This window comes from Oncorhynchus tshawytscha, linkage group LG09, assembly GCF_018296145.1.
Source record: "Oncorhynchus tshawytscha isolate Ot180627B linkage group LG09, Otsh_v2.0, whole genome shotgun sequence".
NCBI classification, from domain to species: Eukaryota; Metazoa; Chordata; class Actinopteri; order Salmoniformes; family Salmonidae; genus Oncorhynchus; species Oncorhynchus tshawytscha.
Genome location: NC_056437.1, coordinates 82470474 through 82490011, shown reverse-complemented (window position 1 = coordinate 82490011; position 19538 = coordinate 82470474). Strand labels below are relative to the sequence as shown.

At 44.1% G+C, this 19538-nt stretch overlaps 3 protein-coding genes across 13 annotated transcripts in view; 2 read left to right on the top strand and 1 right to left on the bottom strand.

Moving 5' to 3' along the window:
• The first annotated feature begins 1790 nt into the window (after positions 1-1790).
• On the top strand, positions 1791-7440 carry LOC112234993 (butyrophilin subfamily 1 member A1). Of its 2 annotated transcripts, none has more exons than XM_024403361.2 (7): positions 1791-1929; positions 3407-3487; positions 3910-4008; positions 5756-5857; positions 5969-6241; positions 6360-6438; positions 6542-7440. In XM_024403361.2, exons 2-7 carry the CDS (start codon positions 3428-3430, stop codon positions 7126-7128), a joined length of 1200 nt encoding a protein of 399 aa, XP_024259129.2. In that variant the 5' UTR covers positions 1791-1929; positions 3407-3427; the 3' UTR covers positions 7129-7440. The 2 variants fall into 2 exon arrangements, with proteins under 2 accessions (XP_024259129.2, XP_024259128.2); XM_024403360.2 differs by having other exon boundaries at positions 5966-6241.
• Positions 7439-18916, bottom strand: LOC112235003 (nucleoplasmin-like). Of its 3 annotated transcripts, none has more exons than XM_024403386.2 (6): positions 18338-18916; positions 16478-16667; positions 8156-8238; positions 7805-8015; positions 7605-7667; positions 7439-7507 (listed from the first exon to the last, which is right to left on the bottom strand). In XM_024403386.2, exons 2-6 carry the CDS (start codon positions 16596-16598, stop codon positions 7488-7490), a joined length of 498 nt encoding a protein of 165 aa, XP_024259154.1. In that variant the 5' UTR covers positions 16599-16667; positions 18338-18916; the 3' UTR covers positions 7439-7487. The 3 variants fall into 3 exon arrangements, with proteins under 3 accessions (XP_024259154.1, XP_024259153.2, XP_042183599.1); XM_024403385.2 differs by lacking the exons at positions 16478-16667; positions 18338-18916 and adding exons at positions 8342-8457; positions 8578-8699; XM_042327665.1 differs by lacking the exons at positions 16478-16667; positions 18338-18916 and adding exons at positions 8342-8454; positions 8578-8699.
• Positions 8905-19538, top strand: part of LOC112234994 (cerebellar degeneration-related protein 2-like) — a 28707-nt gene continuing 18073 nt past the window's right edge. For 7 of the 8 annotated variants that reach the window (XM_042327658.1, XM_042327657.1, XM_042327656.1 and 4 more), the window contains exons 1-6: positions 8905-9050; positions 9229-9350; positions 9506-10015; positions 10913-11009; positions 11169-11615; positions 11782-11859. The gene's annotated coding sequence lies outside the window, so the exon portion shown is untranslated. The remainder of the gene's footprint in view (positions 9051-9228; positions 9351-9505; positions 10016-10912; positions 11010-11168; positions 11616-11781; positions 11860-19538) is intronic. The other variant, XM_042327660.1, reaches the window with a different exon arrangement.

Genomic DNA, 19538 nt, shown 5'->3' with positions numbered 1-19538 from the left:
ATGTCACAGTCATGAAGTGTCCACAAGGGTTCCATTGTCCTGCTGTTGGGTGTCTAATGAGAGAGAGAGAACAAAAAGAGGTCATTGAGCTCCTCACAGTTGGGCAGCACAGCTGGAAACAGCCTAAGGGCAGAATGAGAAGACACTACAGGATGAACAACTTCCATCACCGTCTTCTGACTGACAGACACAAAGTGCAACTGTTTGGTAATCCCCTTGAGCTCTTGTCCTAAAAGATGAGCCCCATATAGTTAATGAGGTCTTATGGTAGTTTGATCCCTTAAAACACAGACCACAAAAAGAGGTGACATGGGGTGCTCTCTTCATCATTGACATCTCAACAGCTAATTAAGCATACAGATTTGGCATTTAGGGGATTAGCACATGCTATATTGAAAGACAGGCTTTGTTAAATTTACAATTACTTTCTGATAACCCTTCAGATTTCAATGAAGGAAAGCAAATAGCAGTGGATTTTTTCTTCAATAAATGTCCTAATCTTTGTAGCCCTTTACACTCGTACCTGTATATGGATTGAAAATGACAGATTTGGGCACTAATAAGTGCCTAAATTGGAATGCAGTTACTGTACAGTAACATGCTATACATGACATCAGAGCTCTGGCTCTGAACTTCACAGTGCTGTATGGGTTTTGACTGACAGCTGTACTGAACTTGAGCAACACGAACATGAATATTTTCTGTGCGCACCAAGATTACAATCCATTTCTCTGAATTGTCTTGTGAAAGCCTAACACTGTAAGATGTTATCTTAGAACTTAGTTAGTCATGTAGGCAATAGAACAAGCTTTCAAATCATGCCCACCTGACCCAGATTGCGATTTATAATGGACCATTTTTGGATTGCGTAAACAACAATAGTAATTGTGTGATGGCAGGAATGCAGGGTTGTGTTCCAAACGAAACAACTACAAGTGTGCTTGCTCTAGTTCCTCAACAGCACAGCTAGGAGAGCTAAACAAAATCCTTCTGGTTGAAGACTCTTCTTTGACTCATAAAAGTGCATTGAAAATGCTTAGGAACTGTGCACACATTGGAGAGGTGTGTGGCCACTTAGTCCTCTCGAACCTACTCACTCAGACCCTTGTCATTTTGGGGGGTCTTATGTTACACCTGCCCCATATTCTCCAGGAATAGTCTTATCATGTTACAGAATGTATCCAGAGTAGTTTTAGATTTTGTTATCAAGAAATGCATCAAAAAGTACAGTAAATGTAAAATGCACAGAAAATAAACAGTGTAATGTTTGGATTCAGTCTTGTGTCAGGTGAACTGTTGCATCCTCACCTTTGATCTAATAATTTTCCCATCATCTTCAAGCTGTTCCCTTTCAAATGCAACCATGGTTATGGATATGCATTTCATATAATTTATATTGTACACACACACACACACACAAGTATTTGAACCCACGTTTACCATGTCAATTATATTAAAGACACATTCATTCTCCTCTACTATATAAGTAGGACAGGGTGACATCCCGCCAACTTTGAGAAAAAACACTTTATATAGTTGTCTCGAGATGGCTATGCATATTCATGAAATTAGGCTAGTAAGCATAGTATCTCTCTCCATTGCATTCAGGCGTTAACAAATCTCATCGAATATTCAAAACGGGATTACAATAATGCTATGTATCCACCAATCCAAAGAAAGGATAGGCGGGAGCTAGACAGCCCGCAGTTCCACTTTGTGGACAACTGATGTACCACAACAATCATGGCGGCGCTGTTTGTCTGCCTTCGGATTCAGAAAACGGAGAGAGCCGAACCATCTTCGTTCCTAGGAAAATCTTGTATGTAAACAAGGTCAGTCATACTGCAGCATACAGTCAACTTGTTCTCCAGTAGAATTACTCCTGTGTATAGAAGACACCAATCGGCTTACATTACAACATTGTGACAGGTATGTCTAACACGTTTGTACGACTCAACTGCATGATTGTGTCAAATTTGCCATAAAATATAATACATTAATTTCGATTGCACGAAAGTCCACAGACGTCACATAACAGCATGGCATTGTTTAGTGTCGCAAAAATAACTTAACTATCATGCATAGTGCAAAATTCGACATGTTGCAATGTCAACCAAGGATATATAGGATCAAGCTCTCTGGCAGTGCCGCAAAGTCACACGATCCTACTCATTACTTTGTGCGCAGACTGCGTGTGTCTAGACTGGTCTGTAACTGGGTCACTGTCACTCAAACAAAAGATGTAATACACATAGGCCTACTCTGAATACCTGAACAATGTTTCCTGTTTTTGTTTTCATGATTTAATTTGCCTACTCACATTTGTGTTGCATTGTATTCCACTTCCTTCCATTGTATTTATATGTATTCTATTAAAGGTTGACATGAGTTTACCATTAATTTTATAACAAATGCCACCTGGTTTTGCGCTCCACAATGTGAGCTGATGAATATGCATTTCATTTATCAAAATTATTATTTTGCAACAGTCATTATTATTTGGTCTATATTGTGCTTGCCATCCTCTATCTGTTTGTGCTTGGCTGTATCAGGACCATAAACCCTGTTTGGAAGTCCTCCTAGGTAATCTGCTAAGGGCTTTCAGTGGCACACTAACCTAACTCACGTGCCACATTTACCCTGCTGCTGACAGCAGACTTACTGGCTTAGCCCACAAGGTGTGTGTTTGTGTGTGTCTGTGTTATGGAAAAACAAAGGCCAAATACATTACTGCTGGCAGATGAGACAGCAGCAAAGAGCATGCAGGGCCAGTCACGTTACAGAGGGCCAAGTAACCTCTGCTCTGACTCATCACTGATCCTAACCAAGTTACTGATCAGTTGATGCCCCCAGGCTCTAAAAGTGGGTAGGATCCCGTGCTTACCTCACAATGATAATATGACTTGAATAACATCCACACAATAACTAGGTCAGAGTATCATTAAAGATACCAAAGGGGAGGTGTTCTTCATGTTATGATGACCACAGAGGTGTTGCTGTTATGATTTGGTTCAGTACGATTAGCCATGTGTTGCCTGTCCTCCGCCCTATGATTAATGATTTAAAGCAATCTTCTTAACAGTGGAGCTGTGTTACTCCTTTGGCCATGATGCCAATGTCTTTTAACTTGACTCGGGACAGAATATAGGGCAGTAGGGTGGAACAGCTGACACATTTCTAATGGAAGTAGGGCAGGGGTAGTTTTAGATTTCAAACCATTTGAGTCCCCTTAGAGAATTATGTTGTCATGCTACCACTGAATCAGATCAGTGGTGTGGTTTTAGTTCAGCAGTAGCACCTGTCAATCTGAAATCCTTACACGGATAGTGTATATTCTGTCAAGTAGAGGTTCCCTGTCTGTCAAGGTACATTTATAATGCCATTTTATCTGTCTTTTTCTTTGTAGAGTCTCAGCACAGTTTCCAAGATGATGCAGTGTTTCCACTTTATAGTCGAGCCGGTCAAGAACATCACAGCCAAGCTTAAGGTACAGTAGGTCAAACTCCTGTCATACATTACAAATCCTCCAAACAACAAAAACACCATTTACATGTTTTTTTGTTCAAATCTTTTTTTGCTACGGTCAGAGATTTTATCATAAAGGAAAGTCACCTTGAAACGGCTGTGGAGGGGTTGTCATGGTAGCGTCACCAGGCACATGCTTACTCAAGTAGATAGGTTTTAATTGTTCCTGTAGTTTGATTTAATTACCTATTGATTTATATTTAAAAACAAATTAAATCAAAGCGGATGGGTCCTTTTCTGGGTTGACCTTATTACTTTTTAAACCACTAGCAAAACACTCATTTTTGTCCTAAATCTGTTTCCTTTCCTCTTTTCCTAATATTTATATTTCATTGCTACATTCTGTGATCTAACTCTTTTCACTCTTTTTTTTTTGTCTGTCAGGAATCTCGCAAGAGGGCGAAGAATGAGAAGCGAGAGCCACTGGAAGAGAATCAGCTGTTTATAGTGGAGCTGGCTAGAGATCTCAATCGAGTGTGCCAGGTACACTGAAATACAGTGCCTTGTGAAAGTATTCGGCCCCCTTGAACTTTGCGACCTTTTGCCACATTTCAGGCTTCAAACATAAAGATATAAAACTGTATTTTTTTGTGAAGAATCAACAACAAGTGGGACACAATCATGAAGTGGAACAACATTTATTGGATATTTCAAACTTTTTTAACAAATCAAAAACTGAAAAATTGGGCGTGCAAAATTATTCAGCCCCCTTAAGTTAATACTTTGTAGCGCCACCTTTTGCTGCGATTACAGCTGTAAGTCGCTTGGGGTATGTCTCTATCAGTTTTGCACATCGAGAGACTGACATTTTTTCCCATTCCTCCTTGCAAAACAGCTCGAGCTCAGTGAGGTTGGATGGAGAGCATTTGTCAACAGCAGTTTTCAGTTCTTTCCACAGATTCTCAATTGGATTCAGGTCTGGACTTTGACTTGGCCATTCTAACACCTGGATATGTTTATTTTTGAACCATTCAATTGTAGATTTTGCTTTATGTTTTGGATCATTGTCTTGTTGGAAGACAAATCTCCGTCCCAGTCTCGGGTCTTTTGCAGACTCCATCAGGTTTTCTTCCAGAATGGTCCTGTATTTGGCTCCATCCATCTTCCCATCAATTTTAACCATCTTCCCTGTCCCTGCTGAAGAAAAGCAGGCCCAAACCATGATGCTGCCACCACCATGTTTGACAGTGGGTATGGTGTGTTCAGGGTGATGAGCTGTGTTGCTTTTACGCCAAACATAACGTTTTGCATTGTTGCCAAAAAGTTCAATTTTGGTTTCATCTGACCAGAGCACCTTCTTCCACATGTTTGGTGTGTCTCCCAGGTGGCTTGTGGCAAACCTTAAATGACACTTTTTATGGATATCTTTAAGAATTGGCTTTCTTCTTGCCACTCTTCCATAAAGGCCAGATTTGTGCAATATACGACTGATTGTTGTCCTATGGACAGAGTCTCCCACCTCAGCTGTAGATCTCTGCAGTTCATCCAGAGTGATCATGGGCCTCTTGGCTGCATCTCTGATCAGTCTTCTCCTTGTATGAGCTGAAAGTTTAGAGGGACGGCCAGGTCTTGGTAGATTTGCAGTGGTCTGATACTCCTTCCATTTCAATATTATCGCTTGCACAGTGCTCCTTGGGATGTTTAAAGCTTGGGAAATCTTTTTGAATCCAAATCTGGCTTTAAACTTCTTCACAACAGTATCTCGGACCTGCCTGGTGTGTTCCTTGTTCTTCATGATGCTCTCTGCGCTTTTAACGGACCTCTGAGACTATCACAGTGCAGGTGCATTTATACGGAGACTTGATAACACACAGGTGGATTGTATTTATCATCATTAGTCATTTAGGTCAACATTGGATCATTCAGAGATCCTCACTGAACTTCTGGAGAGAGTTTGCTGAAAGTAAAGGGGCTGAATAATTTTGCACGCCCAATTTTTCAGTTTTTGATTTGTTAAAAAAGTTTGAAATATCCAATAAATGTCATTCCACTTCATGATTGTGTCCCACTTGTTGTTGATTCTTCACAAAAAAATACAGTTTTATATCTTTATGTTTGAAGCCTGAAATGTGGCAAAAGGTCGCAAAGTTCAAGGGGGTCGAATACTTTCGCAAGGCACTGTATATACACACCTTTTGTAACATCCATTATGCAAGTATCCACTGTCAGGTCTAGTTTGGAGGATAAACAAGTCTACTAAATCCCCCACTTGTCTATGTCCTCTCTGCAGAGGTCTGAGGTGCTGGGGAACATCTGGAAACTAGAGGACATCTGGCCCACTCCTCTTTGCAGGGCCTTCATCCTGGAGTGGGCGTCTCTGCTGGAGAGCAAGGTATGGAGAGCAGGAGCCAATATACTGTAACAGCTATTAATATATACTGTATAGCTTGCAGGTGACTTTCTCCAAACACGTGTTGAATGAGTCTTCACCTGTTGTCAGCAGAAGAGGCCCATGCAGTCGGATGGCTGGCCAGAGGAGAGCGAGTGGAGGGAGCAGGACCTGTTCAGTGAGAATGAGATGGAGAACGCTAAGAGGACCATCATCAACTGGACCAAGGACCTGAGAGCCCAACCTGAGCAAAGTGTGTGGCCTGGGGAGGCTGTGGCTCAAGTTCTGGAGGACCTCCAGGCTGCATGGAGGAGTCGCAACATGCCCAACCTCCTGACAGCCATGGAACTGCTCATGTGGGTGTTACTGACACAGGGCCTGGACAAGGTGGGGGCCTCCTTAAATATCAATTGTCCCCCTTTAAAAGAAATTAATGTATATTCATGTTAACAGCTCTGATATTTACCAAAGCCGCTTTTCTCCCCCTCCATCTTTGTGCTTGCAGGAATCCATCCCTCAACAGTGGCTCATATGGAAGCAGAGGACTCAGAAGATGGGTGCTGCCCACTACATTCCTCACTCAGGTATGTGATGCCTTGGACAGGCATTGACAGAGCCAGATGTGATGTTCACAGAACGTATTGTTAATTTGACAATTTTTTGTTACTAATCTTATGTATATTCCAGTATGGGACTGGATCTCTAATGCAGCAGTGGAGATTTCCCTTGACCTGGACACGGCCAACCCTGACCTGCTGATCTCCAACGACGAGAAGAAGATGCGCTGCGGCTTCGAGAGAAAGGATGTGCCAAACTACCACCAGCGATTCGATGGCTGGTGGTGCGCCACAGGGGTGGAGGGTTTCAACTCTGGCCGCCACTACTGGGAGGTGGAGGTGGGGGAGCGGGACTTTCGGCTGGGTGTGGCCAAGGAGTCAGCCCTGAGGAAGGGCTTCAAGTCCCTGAACACAGATACAGGCTACCTGACCCTGCGCCTGGAGAGGGGCACGGAGCTCAAGGCCCTGACTGTGCCCTTCACTGCCCTGCCGCCTGGTCTCATCCCCCGCAAGGTGGCCGTCTACCTGGACTACGACCAGGGCCAGCTGTCCTTCTACGACGTAGACAGCCGCTCCCACATCTACACTTACAATGAGAGCTTCAAAGAGAAGCTGTTCCCTCTGTTCGGCACGACAGAGATCATTAAGGACCTAGTGATCAAGTCCCCTGGGAGCAAGGCCTATTGCCTCTGTCCCTCCCTGTGCCTGTGGGGCTGAACTTTCCCTCTTAACACCATCCCTCCACCCTATGGTTACCCTCTCACCACTCCTGTAGAGTAATCAGAACCTTTGTTAATGTAAAGAACTAGACCATCATGATATTGGATAGCTATGTGACCACTGATGCTGCTGCTTCTATGTGATTCTTTCTGCCTCTTCCTTACTCCAGTTATGCTATGCACTCACATGCTCTGTATTTTCGTACATTTGAAAGAATACCGTAGTATTATTGTAATCTATTGTGAAATATTAATCCTGCAATAACAATGCACTTTCCGTGATGAATAAATATACGAAACTCAAAAGGTTCTACTTTTAGTGCTGTGTTTTATTGAAGTCCTTCAAATTGGATCATGTTATTGAAGAACACTGTGATCTGAAAAAAAAACACAATAACTATTTCATACTGAACTGTACAATGTCATAAGGTAATCCTGTTATGAAGCTTAGAAGTTCTAGATTTGTTTACTTACCAAGTGGGGGTGTTGATGAGAAGACCTCCTCCTTCTCCTCCTCCTCCTCCTCCTCATAGACCACTACGACAGCACAAAAATACCAGGTATCATTTGAATTGAACTTAAAGCCAAATAAAAAACAGAGTCCCAGAATTGACATACAAATAGTTTCTGATTAATATTTATTTTCTTGCCATTTTCTCATCTCAATTACTTACATGTCAAATGCTGTCCAGAAATGAAGAGGGGGCCCTGCCCAGAGCGAAGGTTGAAGGTGACAGGTGGGATGAGCTCAAACCCACTGAAACTGACCATAGGTTGGCACATAGGGTGAAGTGTGGCAATGGGCACTGGCTTGCAGCATTCCCCAACTCTGTCCTGTACCTCCACCACATGCATCTCTTTACTGGCATCTGCACTCAGACACATCTATATACAAGGGGAGCAGAGATTAGGGGTGGCGCTGTCATTGGACTATGTTAATTGTTGTGTCACGGACTAAGTCAAAGTGATCTCTGCTAATGGGGTGTGTGGAGAGGGCTGGAGATAGACTAAAGACTTAGACTGACCGTTCGGATAAAGAACTGATGCTCCAACAAATCCTCCGCTATTTCAAACACTGCCTTTCTCTGGGTGTCATTCAGCTCACAGCCTAGTCAGAGGAGAGAGGAGACCCTGGGTTTACAATACATTGTTGTGCATCTAGGTCACCAATTTCAAACCATCTCAAAGTGGCATTAAACTCAGTTACATACCCCAGAGCACACAGACAGTGTCAGAAACAGAGGGTGAAAGGGAGAGATCCATGGAGATGAAGTGGAGTGGAGTTATCCTCTTAATATTCTGCAATCCTATGCCTCTTCTCTCCCTGCTTTATTGATAAATAAATCAGGGCTTTTGATTGTGTCAGTGTTTTTGGTTTGGGTGTTGATAAAGTGGTCTATGGAGGTCACCAAATTCAATTAGAACTCAAACGTAAATTGTAACTCACCTCACTGAACAAGACAACAAAACAATTCTAGCATTAAAATCTGTCCTGGCCTGGGTCGTGCTAATCAGGTGCTAATCACAGCGCATTCGACTCTCATTGGCCAGGAAAACAAAGGCGTGTACCCATGGATGATGAATCCAATCAGAGTTGTGTGTGTGTTTAATGTTTTTTGCACAAAACATAAACATATCTGTTTCGGGCATTTGACATGAAATAAAAATCAACATTTAAAAGAAAACCGTAGAAAAAATATGTTTATAGAGATTCACTGGTTAAAATATGGCTTCCTTTATTATGTACCGACTGGCATGATGTCATCGATACGCGACGACGAGAGAATGAAGTTTGTTGTCAAGTTGGACGTTTTTCTGGATAAGAGATGACTTCCATTAAAAAGGCGTTTAAAACCAATTTTGGGTTCGATTGGTTCCGATCCCAGAAGCAGGAGGACGTTGTTACAGCAGTTGTTAAAGGTGAGAACCACAATAGACATGTTGAACTTACAATAACTTACCTATGAACGGCTCATTGGCTGTTACCTACTACTAGCTAGCATGATCAGTTATTGTCATTAAACATATCTGAGTAATGCCGTTGCCCAAATCGGACTGTCGATGGAATATTGTAAATTACCTCCCCTGTTGTGTGCAGGTGACAGGGATGTTTTTGTGTGTATGCCCACCGGGGCAGGGAAGTCCCTCTGCTACCAGCTTCCCGCAGTGTTGGCTAAGGGTATTACCTTGGTCATATCCCCTCTTATCGCTCTCATCCAGGTCAGTCTCTCTTCTTTAGTATTTTCTTCTGTTGTGTAATTTGTCCTGATTACATGATTGATTCTGATATAGATTGAGCTATCATTAACTGCATAGCTAGCTATGTATTTAGGTTTCTTCAATGATGATCCCTTTCTCTGTATCCACCATAACAGGACCAAGTGGACCACCTAAGGGACCTGAACATTCCTGCATGCTCCATCAACTCCAAGCTCCCTGCAGGGGAGCGCCGTCTGATCCTGGCCGATCTGGAGAGTGAGAGCCCCAGGTTGAAGCTGCTTTACATCACCCCAGAGATGGTGGCCTCCTCTGCCTTCCAGCCTTGCCTTACAGGCCTGCTCTCCTACCTGGCTGTGGACGAGGCTCGCTGTGTCTCCCAGTGGGGGCATGACTTCAGACCAGACTAACTCAAACTGGGCAGTCTGCGTGCCTGTCTGCCCGGGGTACCCTGCGTGGCGCTGACGGCCACGGCACCCCAGAATGTGCAGGAGGACATAGCAAAGTGTCCTGAGGCTGCGATCACCGCTGTCCTTTGCCACACCTGTGTTTCGCAGTAACCTGCATTATGAGGTGGTGTACAGGGAGGACCCCTGGAGGACCCCTACAAGCACCTGCATGCCTTCATCAGGGAGGCCCTGACCATGGGGGAATGCCCCAAAGGACAGGTTGGTGGACTAGATACCCCTCTGACTCTCTCTTATATGCAGTATCTCTTCCTACTCTATCTAATGGATGGTGTAATCAGTTACGACTGGGCGTTGTGGCCTAAAAATCATGTCTATTTTTTATTATGGGCCATTCACAATATATATCTAGATTTAAAGGTCAAATACAGTGCATTTCAAACAGTCAGCAATAACCTAATGAATTCAGGGCTTGTGATATGATACCTAGGGTTAATATAAGCCTTCCACAACCATAAAACCCACTAATAATGTAATTATTTTATCAAAATAGTTTAATCTGCTATTTTGCAATATTCACTGATCTGGCTGAAAATGCCCGTTTTGCAACAAACTGAACATAAATTTACCAGAATCAGTGTTCATTGATTCTTTGGTTTTAGTAGTGTCTCCCCTGCATGCAATTTGAGGAGTTGAAAGGTTAACTTCTCCTCTATTACAGTAAAATCATGAATGGTGTAATCAGAGTAATGTATTTCGATGTCCTTATGACCGATTCTGTTGGAACAAACCTTAAATGCAAATAGAGAGTTGAAACCACTTATCAGGGAGGAAGTGATCTGTCATCTTTGTTGTTGTTGTTGTGTGTGTGTGTGTGTGTGTGTGTGTGTGTGTGTGTGTGTGTGTGTGTGTGTGTGTGTGTGTGTGAGAGAGTGTGTGAATGGGAAGGTGCATAGAAGGAGTAAAGGACACAAGACCAAAAAGACATGAGAAAAAGCAGACGTAAACGGTCATAAAATACAAAAAGTGATTGTTGCGATACAGGCATTTGGAAAATTGCACTAAAACATAAATTCAATTGAATTCAATATGTCATCCAGCCTTATAATCAGTGCATGGTACTTAGTTTGGGATATTTATCTGTATGTCTTTCTTCAGGGTTGTGGAATTGTGTACTGTCGGACCCGAGAAGGCTGTGAGACGGTGGCTTACCAACTGACTAAGCTGGGAGTCCTGGCCAAGCCTTACCATGCAGGTGAGACATTCCTCAAGGGCTTACAAACATTGTGGGGTAGGATAGTAAATGGTAAAGTTTAATAAAGACAAGAATCAAGCAGATCATTTTATTGATGGAGAGACGAGACATAACAAAGTGGGCGGCATAACTCTTGACCTTTAACTCCTGCTTGTGTAGGGTTGAAGGCAGGAGATTGCCAGAGACTTAGACTGATTGGATGCAGGGTAAGGTGCTTGTCATTGTGGCCACCATCAGCTTTCGCATGGGGGAACCTTGCCAAGTTACTACCAGGAATCTGGGCATGCGGGGCGAGACGGGCTGCCCTCTTCCTGCAGGACGTACTACTCCCCCCAGTTACTACCAGGAATCTGGGCGTGCGGGGCGAGACGGGTTGCCCTCTTCCTGCAGGATGTACTACTCCCTCCAGTTACTACCAGGAATCTGGGCGTGCGGGGCGAGACGGGCAGCCCACTTCCTGCAGGACGTACTACTCCCCCCAGTTACTACCAGGAATCTGGGCGTGCGGGGCGAGACGGGCTGCCCACTTCCTGCAGGACATACTACTCCCCCAAGGACCGGGAGCAGTTGACCTTCCTCATCCGCAACGAGGTGGCCCGCAAACAGGTTACGTGTAGACTACACTGTCAACCTGCCTCACAGGCTTGTTATTAGTATATAAATATGATGGTGCTGTAAATGCATGGGGATTGCAATTGGTGTGTACAGTGTTCAAATATTTTTATGTTTGTTTATTTAACTTTGAGTGAATGATTGTGTGACTTCTCTGCAGGCAAAGCGTGGCTCCAAGAAAGATCAGGACAAGGCTTCCATCACAGATTCGAGGCCATGGTGTCTGTGAGCAAGAGGGGTGAGTGTTATATAACACAGGGGTTCCCAAACTTTTACACTCAGGCCCCCCCTTCCAGCATTGGGGAATATCTCTCGCTCCTCCTGCGCTCGCGCGCCACATCTATTTCTGTGGGCACAAGCACTGTTCATGACACACCCCTCTTGTTGGAGGAGAGAAGATTTTGCAGGTTTATAAGCTTACAATATTTCCTGCAAATCTACACATTTTTTCATGGTGTGCAGAGAAACCTTTGCCGTTTTAAAGCAAATTTTCTTCTAATTCTATATGTTTTGTCATGTGATATTTGAGTGACTCACATTACAAAAAAATCAACAGGCTAGTTGATCTGGACATTTCTGACAAGTTATAAATGGCTCTCTAAGGTCTGCAATGACTGAGAAACTGATGATGCACTACATAATTATGAAATTGCAACTTGTGCATTCTATTATTTAAATGTTCAAGAGTGTGTGTGTGGGGGGCACAGCAGCAGCCCACAGTTTGGAAACCACTGATATAACTCACTACAATCATCTGCATTTTTGTTTTATTTCATGCAAGAGATACAAAAGCGTATTGCACTATTTTAGGCAGCCTAAGAAAATGCTTTTTCAGAAGGAAGAGATGCCATTTTTAACCTATGCAACAACTATACGGAAATGACAGCATTACTCTTTTTCTGTTTTTGTGTATAACTGTGAAGCATATTACAAGGCTTCCTCACTGCCTCAGTTCCATGTTTGTACAGCAGAGGGCAGGCATGGTCCTCTGAATCGCCTGAGGAATGAGATAATGGCTTGTTTTTGCTGAACTAATGCTGTGTTCACGTGCTAGTCGGAACTAGGAAACAGACTTTTTCGACTTGCTAACTGGTTGTAGTTATCCACGTGCCGCGTTCAACCAGTTAGCAAGTCGGACATTTCTGAGTTTCCTAGTTTCATCTAGCACTTGAACAAGGCAATAAAGCAAAGGAAGTCCTTTACATAGAAGACATATGGCAACACTCTTACAAGGGGTTTGACAAGATGCCTCCATTTAAGTGAGTTGTGGAAACTGCAGAGGGCTCTTTCTTAGAGTCTATGAGCCTGTGGCAGAGGTTGAGTTGACACCCATAAATCAGGGCAAGGTTTCTGGTAACATGACTGAATACAAACAGTGCAGCTATTCCCTCCGCAAGGCTATCAAACAAGCTAAGCGCCAGTACAGAGACAAAGTAGAATCTCAATTCAACGGCTCAGACACAAGAGGCATGTGGCAGGGTCTACAGTCAATCACGGACTACAGGAAGAAACCCAGCCCAGTCACGGACCAGGATGTCTTGCTCCCAGGCAGACTAAATAACTTTTTTGCCCGCTTTGAGGACAATACAGTGCCACTGACACGGCCTGCAACGGAAACATGCGGTCTCTCCTTCACTGCAGCCGAAGTGAGTAAGACATTTAAACGTGTTAACCCTCGCAAGGCTGCAGGCCCAGACGGCATCCCCAGCCGCGCCCTCAGAGCATGCGCAGACCAGCTGGCCGGTGTGTTTACGGACATATTCAATCAATCCCTATACCAGTCTGCTGTTCCCACATGCTTCAAGAGGGCCACCATTGTTCCTGTTCCCAAGAAAGCTAAGGTAACTGAGCTAAACGACTACCGCCCGTAGCACTCACATCCGTCATCATGAAGTGCTTTGAGAGACTAGTCAAGGACCATATCACCTCCACCCTACCTGACACCCTTGACCCACTCCAATTTGCTTACCGCCCAAATAGGTCCACAGACGATGCAATCTCAACCACACTGCACACTGCCCTAACCCATCTGGACAAGAGGAATACCTATGTGAGAATGCTGTTCATCGACTACAGCTCGGCATTCAACACCATAGTACCCTCCAAGCTCGTCATCAAGCTCGAGACCCTGGGTCTCGACCCCGCCCTGTGCAACTGGGTACTGGACTTCCTGACGGGCCACCCCCAGGTGGTGAGGGTAGGCAACAACATCTCCTCCCCGCTGATCCTCAACACTGGGGCCCCACAAGGGTGCGTTCTGAGCCCTCTCCTGTACTCCCTGTTCACCCACGACTGCGTGGCCATGCACGCCTCCAACTCAATCATCAAGTTTGCGGACGACACAACAGTGGTAGGCTTGATTACCAACAACGACGAGACGGCCTACAGGGAGGAGGTGAGGGCCCTCGGAGTGTGGTGTCAGGAAAATAACCTCACACTCAACGTCAACAAAACTAAGGAGATGATTGTGGACTTCAGGAAACAGCAGAGGGAACACCCCCCATCCACATCGATGGAACAGTAGTGGAGAGGGTAGCAAGTTTTAAGTTCCTCGGCATACACATCACAGACAAACTGAATTGGTCCACTCACACAGACAGCATCGTGAGGAAGGCGCAGCAGCGCCTCTTCAACCTCAGGAGGCTGAAGAAATTCGGCTTGTCACCAAAAGCACTCACAAACTTCTACAGATGCACAATCGAGAGCATCCTGGCGGGCTGTATCACCGCCTGGTATGGCAACTGCACCGCCCTCAACCGTAAGGCTCTCCAGAGGGTAGTGAGGTCTGCACAACGCATCACCGGGGCAAACTACCTGCCCTCCAGGACACCTACACCACCCGATGCTACAGGAAGGCCATAAAGATCATCAAGGACATCAACCACCCGAGCCACTGCCTGTTCACCCCGCTGTCATCCAGAAGGCGAGGTCAGTACAGGTGCATCAAAGCTGGGACCGAGAGACTGAAAAACAGCTTCTATCTCAAGGCCATCAGACTGTTAAACAGCCACCACTAACATTGAGTGGCTACTGCCAACACACTGTCAATGACACTGACTCTACTCCAGCCACTTTAATCATGGGAATTGATGGGAAATGATGTAAATATATCACTAGCCACTTTAAACAATGCTACCTTATATAATGTTACTTACCCTACATTGTTCATCTCATATGCATACGTTGATACTGTACTCTATATCATCGACTGCATCCTTATGTAATACATGTATCACTAGCCACTTTAACTATGCCACTTGGTTTACATACTTATCTCATATGTATATACTGTACTCGATATCATCTACTGTATCTTGCCTATGCTGCTCTGTACCATCACTCATTCATATATCCTTATGTACATATTCTTTATCCCCTTACACTGTGTATAAGACAGTAGTTTTTTTGGAATTGTTAGTTAGATTACTTGCTCGTTATTACTGCATTGTCGGAACTAGAAGCACAAGCATTTCGCTACACTCGCATTAACATCTGCTAACCATGTGTATGTGACAAATAAAATTTGATTTGATTTGATCCTAGAACTGACAGACATTCATCTCCCCAAGCAATCTCCTGTGCTTCTATTGGGATCTTTTAGCTACATGTCCAGTTGTTTGTATTACTTGATGCCTTTGTGTGTGTGTGATTCCATGCTCCTGTGTTCCTTGTGTCCTTGTGTTGTGTGGATCAGTTGAAGCCGTCCTAGAGGTCCTAGAGGTCTAGTCTCTCACGTCAAAGACCGCTTTGTTAGCCAGCAGAGCCCGGGGATGCCCCATGGAATGTTTATACTCCTGAAAGCCTGGAAGCCAGGCCTGTTTTGCTGCTTCTCAGGGAGGCTCTGTGTGTGTTTTGTATGGAGGTGTGTTGTTCAAGGGCCGGGTTCCTTTATAGATGCCCCCCCATTGGTCCTCCTCATTCATCCGGGGTTAATAGGGCCATGGAGTGCTTCTCCAGAATGTCTCTCCTGGTGATATAGTGGTGACAGAGGGTTTTCAGTTCACACCTCTGCATGGGTCCTCATTCTTCTGGGGTTTAGAGGTCCATAGAGTGCCTGTTTATAATGTCTCTCCTCATTATTGGGGGAAGTGGGGATTGTCTCTGGTTAGCTGACTATGTGGGCCCTTGGTTCTGGTTCTGTGACAGCAGCAGCACGTCAAACAGGTCATCAGCAGCATGAGCAGGAAGACCACTAGGAAAGAACACACCTTTTATAGTAGCTAGCCTACATATTTGAATTTTGTCCAGACAGGATGATTGATTTCACACTATATAAAGTGTGAAATCAATGAAAGACCTGACGTGGCTGGGTCTTTCAGCATGACAATGAACCCAAACACACCGCCTGGGCAATGAAGGAGTGGCTTCGTAAGAAGCATTTCAAGGTCCTGGAGTGGCCTAGCCAGTCTCCGGATCTCAACCCCATAGAAAATCTTTGGAGGGAGTTGAAAGTCTGTGTTGCCTGGCAACAGCCCCAAAACATCACTGCTCTAGAGGAGATCTGCATGGAGGAATGGGCCAAAATACCAGCAACAGTGTGTGAAAACCTTGTGAAGACTTAGAGAAAACGTTTCACCTCTGTCATTGCCAACAAAGGGTATATAACAAAGTATTGAGATAAACTTTTGTTATTGACCAAATACTTATTTTCCACCATAATTTGCAAATAAATTAGTTAAAAATCCTACAATGTGATTTCATTTTGTCTGTCATAGTTGAAGTGTACCTATGATGAAAATTACAGGCCTCTCTCATCTTTTTAAGTGGGAGAACTTGCACAATTGGTGGCTGACTAAATACTTTTTTGCCCCACTGTACATACATGTGTGTGAGTGTGAGAGAGAGGTGTAGCTAACCGATAAAGAGGACGAGGACAGCGAAGGCCCCCATCTCCAGAGGGCTGGCGGTGGGGAGACCCTGCAGTTTGGCCCAGAGCTTCTGTAGCAGGGTCAGCATCTCCTCCCTGGCATCAATCATGTCCCTCACACTGAGGGTGGGTGCAACTCTGTAGTATCTGGGTGCAGGTTGTGTGATGTGACCACTTTGCTGAAGCCACAAATAAAGGGATAAAGTGGATGAAAGATGGATTATTGATTATTAATAATGGATCATTATTACAATATATTGTTAGAATTATTAGAATCTTGGCATTTGTTTCATTCCTTATTCTTCACCCATAATGGACTGTGAGTCTAGAAGTCAGAGATGCTGTTTGTTACTGTCTAACTCTGTAGATGACCTGACACCAATGGAATGTTGACAGACCATTGTGTTCATCCTTGAATATATAGGAGAGCTGCTAGTGCATGTGTTTCTGATGAGTAGGTAGGACAGAGTGAAATCAACTGATTCCAGCTCCTCCTATAAGAAAGAGGAGGATTGTGTCTGTTCCAGGCTTACTAGAGTAATTCTAGGGCTCTCCCAGCAGCATAGCTGTGGACTGACACACCACCGTTATCACAACAGTCATGAGACTGAGAGGAGGGTCCCACTGGCTGACTGTACAAAGGGAGGACTTTTATCTATGTTATTTCAAGGGCAGACACTGATATTTGTCTTGTTGTGTGTTAGAATATATTGTAAGTTTCTGTCTATTCATTATGCACATATGAGTAGGACATATGTTGCTGTTGCTATGGGAAAGTATGTTCCCTATTAACTGTGAATAGCAGTTGGATGTGACAATTGATGCCAAGACAGGATCCTGTTCATATGAATTATCTCATGATCATCCCTTCACAGTTCTCCTCCTCATCACACTCTCTTTATCTTCTTCTCTCTAGTTATGCAGCTACACCACAGTGTTACTTCTCCTCTCCCAACCCTGATCACACTGTAGGCTACTTGATTACATTACCTGTCCGTTCTCTTCCTCACAACACTAGATTGACTTGGATTAGGATATAAATTAATGTATTGATTCTATTAAAGGGGAAGTCTTTAGAAAAATGGAATAGTGCTTCAATTAATTTGACAGTAATATTTTTATTGACTATAGGTGTGTCATGTAAAACAGATACCAGACTGTTGGCTCAGTCTCTTTGTCCTGCTGTCTGTGTCCCTTTTAAAGAGTTTCTGTTCCTGTTGTGTTGCTGGACCAGACCGAGTCCATCGTGGTAGAATGTGTTCTGGCCAATGTATTTTGTATGAATTCCGCTGACAATAGTTTTTACTTTAGTGCTGTTTCCCACAGCTGCTCTGTCTCTCTCTCCCAGGTAGACTCCTACCAGCTGGTGTAGTGATAGATCCCATTCAGACTGGGCTTTCACCAGTCTCCGGTTTCACGGCTAGGCCGGGGGTTATGGGAGCAAGTCTTCCCACAGTAGTAAAGTCTAGCTAAATATTCAGCTGTTAGAAATGTCATTATGATAATGACATACAGGAAGAGTGCTCTCCTTCTAGAGCTCTTCCAACTCTGGTCCACACTGTGTTCACATGTAAATAGCCTCCCTATTAATACACAGCTGGAATACACTGATGACAGCTAAATTACACTCTTCACATTCTTTTGGTTAGGCTATAAAGTATGCTAAGACTGTTATTCTGGCCTGTATTTGCATGTATATAGGCTACATGTACACACTCACAACCAGCATACACTCACCTGAACTGTATGGGTAGTTTGCAGATATGCAACAGAGTAAAGAAAGGTGCTAAACTGTGCTTGTCTAACGAAGCGAATCAGTTAGTGATGTAACACAAGCACCAACACCTACCTGAGTGAGTGTGGAGAGCGAGTTCCCTGTGTGTTGCTGGGTGAGTTGGAGCCAGCAGTGAGACAGAGGTGGTGACCTCGCCTCCTCGACCCAGCGGTCTTTTCAGGATTAGGGTTAGCAGAGATAAGTCCTCAAGTAGCGATTAGCATCGAAGCCAAGAGATGACCAAAACCCCATCCGCTGCACTGCTGTCCTCTGTACAATCTGTTCTGGGTTTCAGAAAGGAAACAAATCGGGCTCGATTTGAGCTTTCTCCAGCTGTCATTGGTTTGCTTTCCACCGTCTCTCGCTCCACTCTTATTCTCTTCTTTTATTCTTGCTTCTCTCCCAGTTTGTAGTAGCTGTTGTCGTCTCTTGGTGCCAGTGGAAAAGGCAGCGGTTGTGCAATAGCAACACTGTTTATCTCCACTTACAAAGGACTCTTGCTGTGTTTTTGTGCTCTCTGCCTGTTGTATTAATATAGGCTAGTTCATCATCTCCTTCTGCTTTGGGTCGTTTTCTTCTTCCTTCAGTCCTCCTCTGGAAAGACTCTGTTGCTTCATGAGCTCTGTCTCTTGCTCACTCTCTTTCTCTCTCGCTCTCGTTTGCTCTCTCTCTCTCTCCCCTCCTCCCTTGGTGAGACTGCCTCTTTTCCCCTTCTTTGAAAACTGTGGAGACTGGGTTTCCATCCGAGGTAGTCTTACTTTGTGTGTTATGGAGGTGTCTTGACTAGTATTCTTCCAAAAGATACTAGCCTGTATGAATGTGTATGACTGAGTGGATCTCTGTGTGTGTGTGTATACATTACATAATATTGTGTATTGAGTGAAAAAGCAAGCTGTTATACAAAGAAGCAGAACAGCCATACTCTAAAGAGTGAATAGACATTCAGATGTTGAAATCTATTTAAAAGTCATTTAGAACAGTAACATCCTCACCAACCACCACCCATGGCCAATCTCACTCACCTACAAGTCTCCTAAATTTTGGTTTGCTATTCAGACTAGACTCTAGGGAAGCAGTTATTTTATAGAACCTCGTCTCTGTTTCACATTATTCAAACGAGTCATTCCACACCCACAACCCCTTTTTCTGCTCATCAATCGAGTTTGTCAGAATAGAAGGGAGTGGTGTGTCTGAGTGATCAGAAACCGCATCCAGTTCACAGACGTATCGATAAACGGGTGTTCTTTTACTGGAGAATATACTTCACACTCCTGCA

What these genes read in the sequence shown, in the direction of transcription:
- LOC112234993 (XM_024403360.2), top strand. Translation starts at nt 3,428, where the DNA reads ATGATGCAGTGTTTCCACTTTATAGTCGAGCCGGTCAAGAACATCACA. An exon ending in ACATCACAGCCAAGCTTAAG is followed by an intron (nt 3,488 to 3,909) that starts GTACAGTAGGTC and finishes TTTGTCTGTCAG; the next exon opens with GAATCTCGCAAGAGGGCGAA. An exon ending in CCACTACATTCCTCACTCAG is followed by an intron (nt 6,439 to 6,541) that starts GTATGTGATGCC and finishes TGTATATTCCAG; the next exon opens with TATGGGACTGGATCTCTAAT.
- LOC112235003 (XM_024403386.2), bottom strand. Translation starts at nt 16,598, where the DNA reads ATGATTGATGCCAGGGAGGAGATGCTGACCCTGCTACAGAAGCTCTGG. An exon ending in TGTCCTCGTCCTCTTTATCG is followed by an intron (nt 8,239 to 16,477) that starts GTTAGCTACACC and finishes TCCTCTGACTAG; the next exon opens with GCTGTGAGCTGAATGACACC. An exon ending in TTCTGGACAGCATTTGACAT is followed by an intron (nt 7,668 to 7,804) that starts GTAAGTAATTGA and finishes GTGCTGTCGTAG; the next exon opens with TGGTCTATGAGGAGGAGGAG.